The sequence below is a fragment of the Megalobrama amblycephala genome, linkage group LG14 (genome assembly GCF_018812025.1).
Source record: "Megalobrama amblycephala isolate DHTTF-2021 linkage group LG14, ASM1881202v1, whole genome shotgun sequence".
Classification (NCBI taxonomy): Eukaryota; Metazoa; Chordata; class Actinopteri; order Cypriniformes; family Xenocyprididae; genus Megalobrama; species Megalobrama amblycephala.
In genome coordinates, this window is record NC_063057.1 from 29,794,560 (window position 1) to 29,815,875 (window position 21,316).

The following is a 21,316-nucleotide window of genomic DNA, read 5'->3' on the forward strand; positions in this document are numbered from 1 at the left end:
GTATTAGAGAAAAAATGCAATAACTTCTTTATTAGAAATGTTTTTTTTTCTTCAACTCCCAGAACCCTCCCTAAAGCACAATCTAAAGTATCTGTTATCTAAACTCTGATTTAAATAATTTATGGACCTTTCCTCACAAACTTTTAATCCCTAGTAAAATTAAAGAACTCCATTTTAAAATTGCTCTTACGGTATTACCCTTGTAGTTTATTTTTGAGCAGGTTTTCAGAGAATGTGTCTTCATTATGTTCTTTTGCAATCCTGAAGAAGAATCAACTCTACATTTGTATTATCAGTGCTCATTCTCTAAGTCCTTTTGGTCAGAAGTTACCATGTTAGTTTTCTTCTGCTGTAACAAACTGGTACATAATGACTGAATCTATCATTTTCTTATCTGATTTTCATTCTAAGGATGTTATACTTGATTACGCTGTTTTACTACTTTGTCTTGTGGGTAAATTTCATCTTCACAAAGCCAGAATTATCCACTGTAAACCCAATTTTAGTTTTTACTTAATTTAAGAAAATGTCAAAACATTAACAAATCAAAGGTGTCAGACATGTTTAACATCATTGAATCTGTTGTAAAGAACCTTTAAATTTATAATTTAATTTACATGGACGAAATGTAATACTGTGTTGATTTAATTATTATAATCTTTTGTGATGTCCGTATGCCCCCTATTTTATTGCATTTTTTCTATATGTATATTTAATGTACAATTTAGAAAGAAAATTGTGTTTCAATTTAGATGGACACATGAATGAACTCGTACAACCTTTTTAACATGTTTGTTTGTATCTTATTTGTCCCTTTTTATTTTAATACAAATATTATCTGGTAAAACAGTTAGATTGCAGACTTTTATTTTGGAGTGACGACATGACGTCATAAGACTGCGCTTGAGCTCCTGCATCTGCTGTGATTCTGCTGAAGAAAGGTTTGTTTTAAGAATTTAATCTGTTTAAATTGATAGAAACAGTTCAATGAATTATATATTTGTTTTTTAATAAGCGATGTGAAATGAGTTAATTTACTATTTAATGTATTTATTTATCTAACTGTGTGTCATAAGGGTGACATTTATACTCGTGTATGATTAACAAGATAGCATGGTTGATCATTTATTTTAATTGTCACCCTGTGCTCTGTTCCGTTGCTCCGGTGTGTGTGTGTGTGAGATCCCATATGAACAAGCTCTCGCGAGATTTCGCGGCGCCCGCGCGGCCTACACATCACGTGATCATAACACGGAACTTTAAAAGGTAGCCGGCTTACCGGCGTCTGGAGCGTTTTTTTGCTGGTTGTATTGTGGGTCATGAATTTTTCTAAATTGTATAATACACTTGGGTGATTGAAACAAATTTTTGTCTGTCTTTTTTCCATATTTTTTCCTGAGGAACGAGCGGTTCCCTCAATTTAGTGTACGCTCTAGTCGGAGTGTTACAACTGTAATGAAGGATATTTGTGTCAGTAAACCTGCGTCTCATTTCTCTCTCTCTATATATATCATAAATCAGTTTATCATGAACACGAGTTCAGTCTCTGGGAGTAATGATGGAGAAATTGAACTTTTCAACTCCGAGTCAATTGAATCAAACACTTTGAGAAATGATTCAGTGAATCACGACACGTGCTGCTCAAACAGTGAACATGAACGAGAACAACAAACACTAACAAACTGCTCATGTTTTCATCAAAGTGTAATCATTTAATTATCTATATTTCACTAAATACTAAAATGTAGATCATAAATGCCTAAATATGAAGTGTTTATTAATATGCAGCGTTAGTTTTGAGTGTTTTTAACAGGTCATTAGACCATTAACTCTGTTATTCTCTTCTTACAGATGGAGTTTATTAAAGAGGAGACTGAAGATATTAAGATAATTAAAGATGAGACTGAAGACATGAAGATTGAAGATATTGAGGAACAAACAGGTTGGTTTTATTCTCACCGTTTTATTGATCCTAAAATGTCCAGCTCTTTTGTGCAACATTAAACCCAATATCTACTTCTGAATAGAGAACAATGAAAAAATAAATACAATCTTTGAGCATCTTAATGCTGAAAAGTGCTTTACTTAAGTTAAACATACCTGAACATAAATAGCAGTAATTGAACATTAAATCAGGCAAAAAAATCTTTTATAAAGAACCATTTAATGTGTGAGTCAGCAGGGCAAGTGTGTAAAACATTTTGAACAGAGTGAACTGATAATATCTGATGAAACCAGTGAAAATATTCACCTTGTCATTTGTGGTACAGGTGTAGTTTGGAAATCAATAAGCACTGGCAGATGAAATGGTGTGAAAATTACATGTTGAGACAAAATGATCATGGTTGTCGTTTACATGTTTTTGTTAATGTTCTGTAAAAGTTCTGATACAAACTGAAATAAGTTCAAAAGGTCTTTATTAAACTAACAAATTAAATCAGCAGCACTGGATTTGTGTAAATAAACATTAAAGGGATAGTTGACCCAAAAATGAAAATTCTGCTGTCGTCCCAAACCCGTATGAGTTTCTTACTTCTGCTGAACACAAAAGAAGATATTTTGAAGAATCTTGACCAAACATTGACTTCCTCAGTAGAAGAAAAGTACTGGAGGTCAATGGGAACCGTCAGCTGTCTCATTGACAGTTAATTAAATTAATTAGTCAATTAATTGACAGTGCCACCTACTGGTCAAACACAAACAGCAATTTAATTGGATACTTTATTTTGAGATCACATGGATACATTGTAATCACTCAAAGAAGATCTAAATAATTTTAAAGGATTAGTTCACTTCAGAATTAAATTTTCCTGATAATTTTAACTACATTTATTTACTATAGAGCTAGGGTTGAGGTTTGGTTTAATTTTGTAATTAAGCATTATTAACTTATTACTATAGTGTTTAGTTACATCACTTTAAAATACAGTGTTACCATTAAATCTTAGAACAATGGTTTGCTTTAATGATCTTTCAACCACTTTGCATTGGTAGGCATAAGCCACAAATTGCTACAACATCCACAACATAGAGGGGTTTGCAATATAGTTGTGGTCTTATTTACAACATGACATCGTGCAGCCGCCGTTCCTGCGTCTGGGATGAGCGGCTTTATTCTGGTTTAGTGGACAAATGTTGAAAAGGAATATTCTTATGTATTACTAAAAACTCCACAGGTTTTGAAGAGAAGGCAGAGTGGTACATTTAGCTTATCCACTTGCATTGAAGTCTGTGAGCACAGGAATGTTTAATATGAGTCTCTTCATAGGTGTGATTGGCAAAGGACAAAAAAGCAGGAAACTACGGTGCACTTACCATGGGGGCGGGGCTTTGTAATGGGGGAGGGGCTTATGGAGGGGCGTGGCTTGCTTTTGTACTTTTTTTATGATAAAGTTATGTAAAATAACTGCTCAGTGCTGCAAAACGCACAACTCTACTAATGCTAACTTAATTCTATATAAACTATAAGGGTGTGACGAGACAGGTATCTCACGAGACGAGACTCGAGATTGAGTTCACGAGACGAGACAAGATGGCGAAATACACAACTAGAAAAAATAGTCTGCAGGTGTATTTGAAATGTTTTAACTAATCATCTTGTATTGAATGTCATTTCAGTTCTACTTTCTGAGTATGAATTATCATATGCGGTAAAAGACAACAATACTCAAGCACTGTAAAAGGTTTTGCCACAAACTCAACTGACTGACTTCTCTTCTGTATGATTTCAGTCTCTTCAGACCTTACTGTACATGATTTATGAGCTTCTACAACTTTTGACCTCCTAACTGAACTCCTTTCCACAAACTGATCATAGAAATAAAAACAGTATAAATAAAAATGGTAACACTTTACAATAAGGTCTCATTTATGTATTAACCAACATCAACTAACAATGAGCAATATCTTTGCTACAGTATTTATTAATCTAACATGTTAATGTTAGTTAATAAAAATAGTCATTCATTGTTAGTTCATGATAGTTCACAGTGCATTAACTAATGTTAACAAATGAAACCTTACTGTTTGTGCTTAATAAGATTAAGAGAAAACTGCTATTCATTTTCATGGTAACACTTTATAATAAATGCAACCATAATCGCACTCTCTCAATATTCAAAGTGCAAATAAGATCAACTTTCTCTTTGATACAGAGCTAAGACATAGTTACAACTACACTGCCCAGCCTAAAATAGCTTTCATATTGAGAGATATTTGCATTCATCAGGGAGCCGCTTTCAAATGCGGGTATTGAAATCGCGTTTGAATGCGTGCTCGCGTTAACTTTCACTTTCGTGATTGCGCGTACTCTGTGAATATGGAGCGGCGGCGACCGTTATACAACTGAATTAAATGTTTTTTATTTAAATACAAAGCAAAACGACAGTGGAGGCATAATTTAAACGTAGCGGTGGCATATTCTTTCCTAATCATCCTAACACTCTGTCATGGCAACATCATGAGACTACTTTTCGCCCCGACGAGAAATCTCGTCACAATTTAGTCTCGCTCGTCACACCCCTATAAACTATATAACAGCATATTAGGCCTATTAGTTACTAGCCTAAACTGGACGGAGACACGGAGTGCCCTGTAACTCACTGACCTGCCTGCGTTCACAATTCACACGGTGCAGATGGGAGGGAGAACGGCTGACTACACAGTTTATGGGAATAAATTGTGTTTTTCCCTCACAATTGTCACAAACTCACAAGTCTGTACACTGTCTGTCTGGTCTCTCTGCGCGTTGCTTTGCGAGATCATGCGGCGCGATTTTATTTTATTTTTTTATTTTTTCCTCACTGCTGAACGAGTCTGCGTGAGAATATGGGGGTGTGGCGTGAGAGCGTGAGAATTGGGTCAATCCGCTTGTTAAATCGTGACGTAAGGAACGCCATTTCCGGGTCCAAGCCTCGACTCGTTTCACTTGAGAATGCCATCGACGGCCGTTTATGAGTGCTATTTATTCATTTTAAACATCAATCATTTTAAAAAGTTAAACATTTTAAATACTTACAGTGTACACAACAGTCTCCATGCTCACAGCGTCACAGATATTAATATTTTAACGATTTATAAAAGATGAATCATTGTCTGGCCATCTGGAATTTTGGTATGGAGATAAAGGTAATAATTATATATTTTTTGTAGTATTACACCACATCGTGTATGTATATTAGCATCATTTGTTGTTTTCTTGTGGTATGAGATAGAGCGTTAGGACCCGGAAGCGCTGCCGCGTGACGTCAGACTTAACAACCGAATTGCGTGAGTCTCACGCTGAATGCGTGAGAGTTGGCAGCCTTGCCATTACTTTGCTAAATTAGCCCACAATCGTTTAACATTAATGTTATGGAATCATGACAAAAATGATCAATAGATTGGTTAAATTTTACTAGACCTGCATATAAAAATGAAAGACAATATATTGGATTTGTTTACCTGAATCATCCGTGTTCACTGAAGCTATTCACGTGAGTAGATGGTTGGGCGCGGTTGGGTGTGTGCACATTCATAACGGTGCGCGTACACTTTGAACTTCAATCGTGACAAATGATTGGACTACTTGCGGAGTGACATGACGACATGAATCAGAGGCACAAAAAACTTTGACAGCGGTGAGCGGTCATTATGTTTACCAATATTCTACCCATCGCTACCGCCGCAACCCTGAACCTTTTTTTTTCTTTTCTTTTTTTTTTGCATGATTTACAAGAGCATCATTTTCAGGTCGGAAAATCCGGAATTCCGGATTTTTCCGGAAGAATCACACCCCTGGTCTCTTGTAGAAACAGTATGTCTGCATGCAAAGAATTCAAATGTGCAAAGACAATATTATTTAAACCACGCACATTCCTGCTCAGAATATTCAAATGCTTCTTAAAGGTGCCCTAGAACCCTTTTTCACAAGATGTAATATACACTCACCTAAAGGATTATTAGGAACACCTGTTCAATTTCTCATTAATGCAATTATCTAATCAAAACATGGCAGTTGCTTCAATGCATTTAGGGGTGTGGTCCTGGTCAAGACAATCTCCTGAACTCCAAACTGAATGTCAGAATGGGAAAGAAAGGTGATTTAAGCAATTTTGAGCGTGGCATGGTTGTTGGTGCCAGACGGGCCGGTCTGAGTATTTCACAATCTGCTCAGTTACTGGGATTTTCACGCACAACCATTTCTAGGGTTTACAAAGAATGGTGTGAAAAGGGAAAAACATCCAGTATGCGGCAGTCCTGTGGGCGAAAATGCCTTGTTGATGCTAGAGGTCAAAGGAGAATGGGCCGACTGATTCAAGCTGATAGAAGAGCAACTTTGACTGAAATAACCACTCGTTACAACCGAGGTATGCAGCAAAGCATTTGTGAAGCCACAACACGCACAACCTTGAGGCGGATGGGCTACAACAGCAGAAGACCCCACCGGGTACCACTCATCTCCACTACAAATAGGAAAAAGAGGCTACAATTTGCACAAGCTCACCAAAATTGGACAGTTGAAGACTGGAAAAATGTTGCCTGGTCTGATGAGTCTCGATTTCTGTTGAGACATTCAGATGGTAGAGTCAGAATTTGGCGTAAACAGAATGAGAACATGGATCCATCATGCCTTGTTACCACTGTGCAGGCTGCTGGTGGTGGTGTAATGGTGTGGGGGATGTTGTTTTCTTGGCACACTTTAGGCCCCTTAGTGCCAGTTGGGCATTGTTTAAATGCCACGGCCTACCTGAGCATTGTTTCTGACCATGTCCATCCCTTTGACTACCATGTACCCATCCTCTGATGGCTACTTCCAGCAGGATAATGCACAAAGGTCACAAAGGTCAAATCATTTCAAATTGGTTTCTTGAACATGACAATGAGTTCACTGTACTAAAATGGCCCCCACAGTCACCAGATCTCAACCCAATAGAGCATCTTTGGGATGTGGTGGAACAGGAGCTTTGTGCCCTGGATGTGCATCCCACAAATCTCCATCAACTGCAAGATGCTATCCTATCAATATGGGCCAACATTTCTAAAGAATGCTTTCAGCACCTTGTTGAATCAATGCCACGTAGAATTAAGGCAGTTCTGAAGACGAAAGGGGGTGAAACACAGTATTAGTATGGTGTTCCTAATAATCCTTTAGGTGAGTGTAAGTCTAAGGTGTACAATCGCATGCGATATATCGCCCAGCCCTACTCAAAATACCCCATAGATTTTTTAAATTCAATTTTATAACTGCCTATTTTTGGGCATCATTAAAAATGTGCCGAATCTGTGTGTGTCCCCTTTAAATCCTTGTGCTCCCCGCCCCGAGCTCGCAACTCTATAATACATTGAATAAACAAAGTTCACACAGCTAATATAACCCTCAAAATGGATCTTTACAAAGTGTTTGTCATGCAGCCTATCAGATCATGTAAGTTTGATTCTGACATTTGGTTATGAATGAGTTTGATTGTGCTCCGTGGCTAAAGCTAACATTACACACTGTTGGAGAGATTTATAAAGAATGAAGTTGTTTATGAATTATACAGACTGCAAGTGTTTAAAAAATGAAAATAACGACAGTCTTGTCTCCATGAATACAGTAAGAAACAATGGTAACTTTAACCACATTTAACAGTACATTAGCAACATGCTAACGAAACATTTAGAAAGACAATTTACAAATATCACTAAAAATATCATATCATGGATCATGTCAGTTATTATTGCTCCATCTGCCATTCTTCGCTGTTGTCCTTGCTTGCTTACCTAGTCTGATGATTCAGCTGTGCACAGATCCAGACATTAATTCTGGCCTGTCTAATGCCTTGAATATGAGCTGGCATATGCAAATATTGGGGGCGTACATATTAATGATCCCGACTATTGCGTCACAATCGGTGTTATGTTGAGATTCGCCTGTTCTTCAGAGGTCTTTTAAACGAGATTTACATAAGAAGGAGGAAACAATGGTGTTTGAGACTCGCTGTATGTCATTTCCATGTACAGAACTCGTAATTATTTAATAATGCTGAGGTAAATTCAATTTTCAATTCTAGGGCACCTTTAAGGGAACTCATCAGCATGAAATAATCCATAGGGTAAAATGAGAAATGAATTAGTACTCACATAGGTATTGTTAAATGTGCAAAATAAAAGAAAAAACAAACATTTCTGATACAGAGATGAGCTGGCATAATTCTAACCCAATAAACTTGCTTCTAGAATCCCTGCGAAAGTCAAAACACCCCATTTTAAGTTGTATGCAAACGTCTAGGAACCACTGACGATTTCCATGATTTTCATTTATAAATATTTGGGTGTTTGGATCAGCAATTTCAGACACAGTAATATTTCAGTAGTGAAATGAGGTTTATTGGATTAACAGAAAATATGCAATATGCATAAAAACAAAATTAGACAGGTGCATAAATTTGGACACCCTTGTCATTTTGTTGATTTGAATACCTGTAACTACTTAACACTGATTAATTGGAACACACAATTGGTTTGGTGATCTCATTAAGCCTTGAACTTCATAGACAGGTGCATCCAATCATGAGAAAAGGTATTTAAGGTGGCCAATTGCAAGTTGTTGTTCTCTTTGACTCTCCTCAGAAGAGTGGGGGCCTTCAAAACTCTCAAATGACCTTAAAACAAAAATTGTTCTACATTATGGTTTAGGGGAAGGCTACAAAAAGTTATCGCAGAGATATAAGCTGTCAGTGTCCACTGTGAGGAACATAGTGAGGAAATGAAAGACCACAGGCACAGTTCTTGTTGAGGCCAGAAGTGGCAGGCCACATAAAATATTGGAAAGCCGAAGGATGGTGAGAACGGTCAAAAACAGTCCACAGACCACCTCCAAAGACCTACAACATCAGCTTGCTGCAGGTGGTGTCACTGTGCGTCGTTCAACAATTCAGCGCACTTTGCGCAAGGAGAAGCTATATGGGAGAGTGATGCGAAAGAAGCTTTTTCTGCACACACGCCACAAACGGAGTCGCTTGAGGCATGCAGACGCACATTTGGACAAGCCAGCTTCATTTTGGAATAAGGTGCTGTGGACTGATGAAACAAAGATTGAGTTATTTGGTCATAACAAGGGGCGTTATGCATGGCAGCAAAAGAACACAGCATTCCAAGAAAAACACTTGCTATCCACAGTAAAATTTGAGGGAGTTTCCATCATGCTGTGGGGCTGTGTGGCCAGTGCTGGTACTGGGAGTCTGGTTGAAGTTGAGGGTCACATGGATTCCACTCAATATCAGCAGATTCTTGGGAATAATGTTAAGGAATCAGTCACAAAGTTGAAGTTAAGCCGGGGCTGGATATTTCAACAAGACGACGACCCAGAAAATGTACTGGCCTTTAGAGAGGAACAAGTGTTTTGTAAGTCCCCAGAGAAAATCATTGAATGGTGATTTGAAGCCATGCTCGGCAAATACATTGGAGATGTTTTGTAAGGAGGAATGGTCATCCATCCAGAATCCAGACACTCATTACAGGCTATAGGAAGCATCTAGAGGCTGTTACTCCTGCTAAAGGACGCTCTACTAAATATTGATGTGATTTTTCTGTTGGGGTGCCCAAATTTATAAAACTACAAGTGGGCTACCATCCTCTGTGAATGAGGACAGCAGCATGTCCAGTTCCTTCTACAAAGGTACCCAGTTGGCCTGGGGGGTCATACATTTCTACAATATGAATTTGGACAGGAATTGAGATTGTAATTGCATGAAACTCAAATAAGTTATTGCGAAGAGAGGAATGTGCAGAATATTTCCAAATGTCAGAAATGAGAAGACCTGTGCCCCCACCCCTCCAGACTGGCGAGGGGTATGAGAGAAAGTGAAGTTGTTAGAGAGAGCAGCAGGGGTTGCTGAGTCCTCTGGACGAATCCAGGTCTCAGTCAAGCCCAAGATATTGAGAGAAGAATTAGTAGCAAAGGCTGGAATGAAGTCAGCTTTGTTAACTGCTGACTGACAATTCCATAGACCCACAGAGACAGAGAGAGGAGTGTTAGTGTTAGAAGAGGAGTAAATAGGGCGCAGGTTAGACACATTGCGCTGCCTTTTACGTGGGTTAGTGGAGCGTTGCCGTGAGACAGCAGGAATGTGTTGAAAGCACATGCTGAGGATAAGGAAAAGTGTGAAGGAAATGAAGAAACTTAAGTGCCTATCAGTGTCGTTGCTCGGTGGAGTAGCGCAGGTAGAGTCGCAGGTCTTTACCCGAGTCGGTCTTCACACGAGGAGGCTGACTCTTCCGCGACAGCGTGCACACGCAATAATATACTGCTTATTAACACGTGCTAGAAGACAGCTAAGCCTGCCTTGAAAATTAGCACTGCAAAGCCTAAAACCTGTGAATGGGTCAAATTGAAACTAATGCTAAAACAACACAGTGTTTAAGTGCGAAAAACCAGCAATAACACCAATAAACTCTGCAAAGCGTGGCTGTTATTTCCAACAAGTACAATTAAATACAATTATATTCAAGGTAGAAAATGCAGGCACAGATACGAATTAATCCTTCCTAGCAGCAAATAATAAACGAAGCAACTGACCACAACAGATATTAAGCAAAACACTTAGGCGCTTCTGCCGTCACCACTGTCAGCTTGCAACTCCTGCTCACTTCTAAATTACCTGAGTTTAAGAATGTTTTCTCCCGCCAAGCCCAGCTTGAAAATTAGCACTGCAAAGCCTAAAGTCCGTGAATAGGTCAAATCGAAACTAATGCTACAACAACACAGCAACAACACAGTTTGTGAGAAAAACAAGCAATAACTAGTCTGGGTAAACCCAGCCTGATCTGCCGGCGATTTGATTTCGCTCGGCAACTCAGTCTGGAAACCCATGCATTCATTTCTGCTGCGCTGTTACACTTTTGCGGGAACCAATCACAGACTGGCTTATCCACCTTGCTCGCTATTGGCGGGTATAACACGATGGCGATAGAGAAGCGGCGGCAAGCAGCTTTCAACATCTGATCTACCCGTCACTTCAATATAACAATGCACAATCACATTGACACCGATTGTGTTAAACATTTACCTTATCTGAGAGAAATGTAGCAGAGCGTTGATCCAACAGTCTCTTCATAGGAAGATTACAAACAGCGATTAATGACACACAATGGTTCTCTGCTGTTATTTTGGTGGTTTGCTTCACGATGTGAGTACAGGACTCTTTTACTTCAATGCCCCTTGATGGTAGACAATATTTTTATTATTTGCTCTATATGTTTCGTCTCCCTGCTTCTTGAATCTCGTGCCGCCTGAGCTGACTGGAATTCTTTTTGGTTGTCATGACAATGACGTAGTTTAGGGCGGTTATATTCCGCGTTCATTTACACTGAACCAGAACAGTATCAGAGTCGCCTTTTAAACTCTCGACGATGCTGAATGACTTCTTTAGTTAGCAAACAAATTGCTCGAGTGGGTGTAAATACCGATCACTTTCATGTTTTTTTGCACAACCTGCAAAAATCGCTTGATGCCATTGCTGCTTCTGCAAACCGCGGATCGATGCTACAAACCAATACAAACTAAACCTGCGTCTCAATCAGCTCCCTAGTTCCCTAGGTCGTGAATCAGTATATCATGAAAGTGAATGTGGCTGATTCCCTGATCAGTGCCCTAACTACTGAAGTAGGGAGCTGATTGAGACACACGGTAAGCCTGTCTGGAGTTTTCTCATTGCTCTGCAAAGTACGTCACCCGGATCGTTGATCTGATTGGTTGTAGGACTATCCAATTGCGTGACTAATGCTCGTTGATCATGCCTCTTGTGCAGTAGGAAATACATAGCAAACTCCCCAGACCAATGTTCAATTTTAAATTGAGCTTGGTCTGGTGATAGTCAGACTAAGCAATAACACCAATAAACTCTGCAAAGCGTGGCTGTTATTTCCAACAAGTACAATTTAAAAATAAGAAATACATAAATTGCTCAAAGCATAAATTTAAGCATAATAAATGTATACCTGACTGTGGGACACACTGCAATGGCTGATCTGCCATCTTCATTTAATTACCCAGGCCAGAATTGATTTTTGGGGTAATTTTTTTTATTTTGGTAACATATGATTAGATTTTATCACGTTATCACGTTATCAAGTTAAAATTGTAGATTTAAAAAAAAAAAAAAAAAAAAAAAAAAAAAACTATTTATGTTGAGTGAGACTATACAAACTATACAAAGATGCCAAAATATGCTTGCAGAAAATCAAGTCTTACACATTTTTTTAATTAAAAACATGAGCATATTTCTGTAGTATTTAATTTATTTTCTTAAAACTGTGTAATTATTAAGGGCCGTTCACAGTAGACTTTTCCTTCCACTAACTTCCTTTCATACGCATGTGAATGTGGGACACCAGAAACACAAGATCAAGTGAATTTTGCAGTAAAGTGGAGTAGATTGTATATTTTAAAATTTTGTAGTGATTATTATTTGTTATTTATGTTTTTAAAAATATATCACATCATATCTGGACCGTTGTCGTGTCTGTAGAAAGTTCACATGCTCAAAGTCTAGACTCACTCAACCCTGTTACTTCTGACATGATTTCCCTCCTTTTAAAGACAGATGATTTCTTAAAACTGTGACGCCCAGGAAGTGACCATCTGGGCTCTTTTCTACAGCATGATGGGAGGACATGAAAATAATCTCAATCCATTGTCTCAGTTTTTACACAAATTAATGACTGCATTCATCAACCCTGTTACCAAAGTTACTGTAAGAAGAGATTTTGCTCAAGTTACACTCACAACCCTGTCAGCCATTCAGACACAGTAACCGTCAAGATATGACGTGATATATTTTTAAAAACATAAATAACAAATAATAATAATATACAATAATAATATAGATTTACACGGTTGCTTGGGCTTAACACATGGCTGCAAAAAACCTGCAACTTAAAGGGACTGAATTTCATCGACAACTTCAATCTGTTCTGGAGTCAGAGACAACTGTTCACTCATGATGGCCTGCACCCAAACAAACTGGGCTCAAGAGTGCTAAAGGACAATATCTATTTCTCCCTCCTTCATCCTTCAGCAGTGTGTGCCAATCTGAATGGCGCAAACACATCTGGACAGAGTACAACTGACCACAGGACTTCATTTCAACACCTGAATGGACATGCGGTTGACACATCCCACAAGGTCAATGATAACACCATGCAGCCACAACAACCACTGCTCACGGACACAATCCTGACTGAGCCCTGCCCACAGAGCTCACAGAGAGCCAGTGACGTGTTAGAACTGCTCCAAGATTTAGCACCCAAGGACGACTTTCGGGAAAACAGCCAGGGAAACCAGGACAACATATTACAGCCTCCGGTAACACCAGAGCAACAGCCCCTCTCACCGGACACGTTATCCCTCTCTCCAGCATCCCCTCTTCTGTGCTTCTCAGAGAAAATGGAGGAACTGGTGTATGCTGGAACCAAACTCTCCCACTTTTTTGCTGCGAGCCCCCAGATATCAACAAAAAAGCGTCAAGCCCCGAAACCACCAAAGCCTGTGGGCCCAGCTCGCCCTCCTCCTCCTCCTGCGAGAGCTTTTCGGCCCCTGCCACAACGCCAGGGCCCACATCCTCCTCCATCTGTTCTAGGTGAATCAAAAACAACCGATAACAGCTCTCAGTGATGTGTGTCGGGTCCCCGCTATGATAACAGTGACTTTATCAAAAGTTAACAGAACAAGCGGGAACCCAGTGTGCCTGTTGCTTTCTCTATTTCTGTTTTATTATGTGATAGAAAGCCTAAAGCCTTCTCAAATCGTTTGGCAAACCCATTTAATCTGCTGCCTATTACACGTCAAACTAAGATTACTGTAGAGACAGAAAGTAAGACTGTTAAGTTAGCACTTTTAAACATCCACTCACTTAAAAATAAATCACTTCTAGTCAATGACTTAATAACCACAAACAACCTAGATTTTATGCTTCTAAATGAATGGCTTGAAGACAGTTGCAGTTCAACAATCCTGAATGAAACAGCCCCTCCTAACTTTACTTTTATGAGTGTCTGCAGAGCTGTTAGGAGAGGTGGAGGTGTTGCTGCTCTATTTAAAGATGTCTATCAATGCAAGCAAGTGTCATTTGGTGATTACTTGTCTTTCGAATACTTGGGTATTGTGTTAAAAGGTGCTCCTCGCATTCTACTTATAGTTATCTACAGGCCTCCAAAATACTCTCCAGCCTTTGTGGAGGACTTTACAGAACTGTTGTCAGCAATTTCCTCTGAGTTTGACTGTTTTGCTATTACTGGGGACTTTAACATCCACATAGAAAATGCAGAATCCAATATGTCAAAAGAAATCCTAACAGTTTTGAATACTTTTGATCTGACTCAGCATGTACATGGACCCACACACAATCGTGGACACACTCTCGATTTAATTATCAGTAAGGGTCTAAACATTTCATCCATTGTCATTAAGGATGTAGCGCTATCTGATCATTTCTGTATTTTCTTTGATATATTGATCTCTCCAACTGTTGAAGCTAGATCTGTCTCGGTCAAAAAGCGATGCTTAAATGAGAATACTAGTGCACTGTTTATGAAGGCTATATCTTTAACACCAAGCATATCTGCAGACTCTGTTGATTTTCTCCTTGATTCTTTTAACTCAAAAGTACAGAACGTTATTGATAACATTGCTCCTGTGAAAGTCAGGAAGAAAAGTGGCAGACAAAAAGCACTGTGGAGAAACTCAACAGCAGTGCAAAATATGAAAAGACAATGCAGAAAAGCTGAGCGCATGTGGCGAAAGACAAAACTCGAAATCCATTATCACATCTATAAAGATATTCTTCATGCTTTCAATGTGGAACTAGGCAAAGCTAGACAGACCTTCTTCTCAAATATTATAAACAGAAACTTAAACAACACACGCAATCTTTTTGCTACTGTAGAGAGACTAACAAACCCCCCAAGTCAGATCCCCAGTGAAATGCTCTCAGACAGCAAATGCTGTGAGTTTGCTTCCTTCTTCTCTGAGAAAATTAATAATATCAGAAAGGCGATCAGCACATCCTTGAGCTGCACCGGGGTAAAACAGATCAGATTACAACCTCAGAAAGTAGCTATTATGTCTGTTTTCGAAGCAATTGATGGTACAATTTTGGAAGAAACAGTACAACACCTTAAAACATCAACCTGCGCCCTTGACACACTTCCCATATCTTTTTTCAAAAGCGTGTTTAACTGTTTAGAAGCAGATCTCCTAGAAGTGGTAAACGCCTCACTTCTCTCTGGGACTTTTCCAAAATCCCTGAAAACTGCAGTTGTTAAGCCCCTCCTGAAAAAGAGCAATCTGGATAACACCATATTGAGCAACTACAGGCCAATTTCAAATCTTCCTTTCATAGGCAAGATCATTGAAAAAGTTGTTTTCAATCAGCTGAACAAGTTCTTAAGCTTGAATGGATACTTTGACAACTTTCAATCTGGTTTCCGACCGCATCACAGCACAGAGACAGCGCTCATAAAAATAATAAATGATATTCGCCTAAACACAGATTCAGGTAAATTATCAGTGCTGGTTCTTCTTGATCTCAGTGCTGCGTTTGACACTGTCGATTACCACATTCTCCTTGACAGGCTGGAAAACTGGGTTGGGCTTTCTGGGATGGTCCTTAAATGGTTCAGGTCATACTTAGAAGGGAGAGGTTATTATGTGAGTATTGGTGACCATAAGTCTGAGTGGACATCCATGACATGCGGAGTCCCTCAAGGTTCAATACTCGCACCCCTCCTGTTCAACCTATATATGCTGCCACTGAGCCAAATAATGAGAAAGAACCAAATTGCATATCACAACTATGCAGATGACACCCAGATTTACCTAGCCCTATCACCTAACGACTACAGCCCCATTGACTCCCTGTGCCAATGCATTGATGAAATTAAAAACTGGATGTGCCTAAACTTCCTTCAGTTAAACAAAGACAAAACTGAAGTCATTGCATTTGGAAACAAAGATGAAGTTCTCAAAGTGAACACGTACCTTCACTCTAGGGGTCAAACAACTAAAAATCAAGTCAGGAATCTTGGTGTGATTTTGGAGTCAGACCTGAGTTTCAGTAGCCATGTAAAGACAATAACTAAATCAGCATATTATCATCTCAAAAATATTGCAAGAATTAGATGCTTTGTCTCCAGTCAAGACTTAGAGAAACTTGTTCATGCTTTCATCACCAGCAGGGTGGATTATTGTAATGGGCTCCTCACTGGCCTTCCCAAAAAGACCATAAGACAGCTGCAGCTCGTACAGAACGCTGCTGCCAGGATTCTGAGCAGAACCCGAAAGCATGAACACATCACACCAGTCCTCAGGTCCTTGCACTGGCTTCCAGTTGCATTTAGAATTGATTTTAAAGTACTGTTACTTGTTTATAAATCACTCAATGGCCTAGGACCTCAATACATTGCAGATATGCTCATAGAATATAAACCTAACAGATCACTCAGATCATCAGGATCAAGTCATTTAGAAATACCAAGGGTTCACTCAAAGCAAGGAGAGTCTGCTTTTAGCTGTTATGCCAGCCGCAGCTGGAACCAGCTTCCAGAACAGATCAGGTGTGCTCCAACAGTAGCCACATTCAAATCCAGACTCAAAACACATCTTTTTACCTATGCATTTGCTGATTGAGCACTGTGCTATGTCCGAACTGTTTGCATTTTATTTTATACGTATTATCTTTTTATTCTTTTAAATTCCTTTTCCTGTTTTTATTTCATTTTTAATGTATCTTATATCTTTTACGTATCATCTTACTTTCTGACTTTTAATGCATTTTAAATATTGCTGTCTGGTTGAAAGAGCTGGGAGAATTAGGTTAAAATTTGGTACAAACCATGGGGAAATTTGAGCTGTGGTGCATGGTTAAGATATCTCTGGATTACAGTCAGGACACTTTCCAAAGGGGGAAATTTGAACTGTGTTGCATAGATAAGATATCTCCGGAAGGGGGAATTAGGGCTGTGTGGTGCAGTTTGAGGTGTCTTGGCAAAAGGGGAGATTGAAACTTTGTGTATCAGTTTGAAGTGCCTTAACAGGTAGCAGTCCTGTCGTGTGGGGAAGATCCATTCAGATCTGCTCTGATGGATAGATCCGTTTAGATCCACTCTGATGGACAACAACAACAACAACAAAAAACTCTCTGAGACTTCCTAGCTCATCCATCCAGATAGCAAAATTCTGTTTTTACTGTTATTTCTATTCCTTATGTTCTATTTTTATTCTTCTTCTTTATGTAAAGCACTTTGAATTACCATTGTGTATGAAATGTGCTATACAAATAAAATTGCCTTGCCTTACAATTTACTCCACTTTACTGCAAACTTCACTTGATCTTGTGTTTCCAGTGTCTTACATTCACATGTGTATGAAAGGAAGTCAGTGGAAGGAGAAGTCTAGTGTGACCGGCCCTTAATAATTACACAGTTTTAGGAAAATAAATTAAATATCAAATGTCAAAATATGGCTGTTAATATCACATTAGATCATTTTGTCATTGATTGAAAATATTTCAGAGCAATGTTTTCTTTATTTTCTTAATATTATTTATAAATTATTAAGAATTATTTAAGGGAAGGTGGCAGAGCAGCTATTTGGGAAATTCTGTAGCCAGAAGACCTCCATTCAGTGCTGATTGTCTGAATTCAGTAAATCTTGATGTAAAAACATTTGAAATTGGAGTCAGATTAAACGAGCAGCTAAAGTAAAATTGAGACCAAATTCTAAAATTAAGTGAACTTCACAGGAGCGCTGAAAAGACGTACACACATTATACCTTCACCAGACCACTGGATTCTGTCGTTGGAACGACAGCTGGTCCTTTACGATCGGAAGATTAATGTTAAAGTTTCAGGGACATATACAACTGATTTATGCAAATGCATCAAAATGATCGTAATGTTTTGTAGCAGTTGTCTATCACAAGAAGTCTCAATTTTATGACCTTTAACTTCATATTTCTCTCTTTATTTTGATTTACTGAAAATGAAATTACTTTTTTCTCTTTCATTTCAGAGCTGATGGAAGTGAAGGAGGAGAGTGAAGAACTGAGTGAAGTGGAGCAGAAACATCATGACAAACCTGGAGAAAAACCTTTGAGTCGCTTAAAGACTAAAAATAAATTTTTAAAGAAAAGAAGAGCAAATAAATCTACAACCTGCACTCAGTGTGGAAAGAGTTTCTCAACCAAACAAAGTCTTGATGTTCACATGAGAGTTCATACAGGAGAGAAGCCATTCACATGTGATCAGTGTGGGAAGAGTTTCAGTCAATCAGCAAACCTTAAAGCACACATGAGGATCCACACAGGAGAAAGACCGTTCACATGTGATCAATGTGACAAAACATTTATTAGGTCATCAGACCTAAAGTCACACCAGACAGTTCATACAAAGGAGAAGCCACATTCATGTTCTGTGTGTGGAAAGAGTTTTTTACTGCTGTGTAGTTTACAAAAACATGAGAAAATTCATACTGGTGTGAGAGAGTATGTGTGCTTTGAGTGTGAGAGAACTTTTACTACAGTAAAAACTTTAAAACAGCACCAGAGAATTCACACTGGAGAAAAACCTTACAAGTGTTCACAGTGTGACAAGAGATTTAGTCAGTTATCAAATCTAAAAACACATGAGATGATCCACACTGGAGAAAAACCTTACAAGTGTTCACATTGTGACAACAGATTCAGTCAGTTAGCACATATGAAAACACATGAGATGATCCACACTGGAGAAAAACCTTACAAGTGTTCACAGTGTGACAAGAGATTCAATAAGTCATCAGCTCTGAAAACACATGAGAAGATCCACACTGGAGAAAAACCTTACAAGTGTTCACACTGTGACAAGAGATTCACTCAGTCAGTAAATCTGAAAACACACGAGAGGATCCACACAGGAGAAAAACCTCACATGTGTTCACAGTGTGGCATGAGATTCAATATGTCATCATCTCTGAAAACACATGAGATGATCCACACTGGAGAAAAACCTTACAAGTGTTCACAGTGTGACAAGAGATTCAATATGTCATCATCTCTGAAAACACATGAGATGATCCACACTGAAGAAAAACCTTACAAGTGTTCACACTGTGACAAGAGATTCACTCAGTCAGTAAATCTGAAAACACATGAGAAGATCCACACTGGAGAAAAACCTTTCAAGTGTTCACACTGTGACAAGAGATTCACTCAGTCAGTAAATCTGAAAACACACAAGAGGATCCACACTGGAGAAAAACCTTACAAGTGTTCACAGTGTGGCATGAGATTCAGTGATTCATCATATCTGAAAACACATGAGAGGATCCACACTGGAGAAAAACATTACAAGTGTTCACACTGTGACAAGAGATTCAATCAGTCATCAACTCTGAAACGGCATGAGAAGATCCACACTGGAGAAAAACCTTACAAGTGTTCACACTGTGACAAGAGATTCAGTCGGTCATCAAATCTGAAAACACATGAGAGGATCCACACTGGAGAAAAACCTTACAAGTGTTTACACTGTGACAAGAGGTTCAATAAGTCATCATCTCTGAAAACACACAAGAGGATCCACAGCAGAGAGAAGCCGCACACGTGTGATCAGTGTGGAAAGAGTTTCACTATTAAAAGTCACCTGAAGATACACATGAAGATCCATGCAGTGGAGAAACCACATCACCACAGTGTGAAATCATGATAAGTAGTTCATTTTTATGTGCTGAACAAAAAAATCTCTTTTGTGTAAGTTAGCCACAGCCAAATCTCTCCTCTCCAGCTATAGTTGGCACCATGGGCGACAAGTTTTATTTATTTATATTTTTTTGCAGTTACTAAACATATTTTTGTACCTGCATCAGCAAATTATTCACAAAAATTTTAAGCAAACAAGTTTAACCCTTTAACGACCCAGTGGTCCGTTAGTGGGACTGATAAGAGTGTTATAAGGTTAAACAAGTTGTTTTTTTAAATGAGGAGTATACCATCTAACTAATCTTTTATTATGCTCGCAGTGCGTCGGTTAAATGAATTGCGATATTTAATAATAAAAGTAGCATAATAATAACAATAATCCACTATACGCCACTGTGAAGGGATAAACGGTGTTCAGGCAGCAAATGTCCCATTAATTACATGATGTCTGGTAATAGTATAGAAAAGTTTTTATTGCGCATGTGTCAAACTCGGTGATCCACGTGCATCTGTGGTTTAGTATACTTTGAAAGATGCACGGACACGACTGCACGTGAGACACGTCCAGGCGCGTAAAGTGAAATAGACCCGGGGCTTGATGGCGCGCTGTCTTTCCGCGCTCACAGGCAAAGAATTATCTTTGAAAGGCTTGCACACTCAACTGTGCGCGAGATGGAGCAGAACATGGGAAATGACATATACCCCGGCCTTAACCACTCCAAATTGTAGTGGACTGGAGCTGACATCTGACTTTGGGAAAAATACCCCCAATGTCCCCCATGTTATTATGTCTTGACATGGAGTTTAACTGTTGCTGGTTGATGTGAGATGCATTCTGGGATACCTGGCTGTCTCAAGTCCCCTCTCGACGCATCCTCTATAAAAGTCGGATCAAGAACACATCCGGGGATTTGAACTGTACTTGGCTAGATGTGAACTTTGAATTGGATCAGTACTCGGGCAGCAGCTGATGACGTTTCAAAAACAGACAAGAACGCATATTAAAAAATGGATAACTAATGAATGAATGAGGCATTTATATAGCACTTTACTATGTACTACTGTACACCGTAAGTGCTTCACAATCACATCAGGGGTCGCTCCTCATCCACTGGATAATTCAACAGCAGACACAGAGCAACAGCACCAAGATCAAATCTGTGGTTTATTGATAAAGAAAGCGCCTATTTGAAAATTTGATCTGACGTTGTCGGAGTTGTGAGATCCAGACGATCACTGGGCTTTCAGCGCTCATGTACACCGCCGAGAGCAGCCTTACCTCGGCTAGTCCTTCTGATGATTGCCGCTGACTCTGATGACTCTGTAGTGGTTAAACATGAGATATAATTCATCTTTTGTAACAGGCAATCTTTGGTCTCATTAATCTATAATTTGTTCCCTGGAAAATCGTTTTGGCTGAGGGTAAAGTAAAGTTTCATAACTTTATATATTTAGGCTATTTAACTTTACTGTTGTAGTCTATTAGAGCGTTGACTTTGAACGTTTGACTGAACCGTTTGCTTTAATGTTTATTGTAGCTTCTTATACATGTAAATGTACCTTTTGCTTATATTTTTATAATGGCTGTTATTGATCATTAAAACTGACATTTAACAAAA

The 21,316-nt window shown here is 38.8% G+C and overlaps 1 protein-coding gene across 1 annotated transcript; it reads left to right on the plus strand.

Moving 5' to 3' along the window:
• Positions 1-18,180: 18,180 nt before the first annotated feature.
• On the plus strand, positions 18,181-21,316 carry LOC125245133 (zinc finger protein 271-like; the record flags this gene model as incomplete). Its single annotated transcript, XM_048155612.1, has 1 exon — positions 18,181-21,316. A coding segment is annotated over one exon (1,524 nt), but the record flags the coding sequence as incomplete, so codon positions are not given.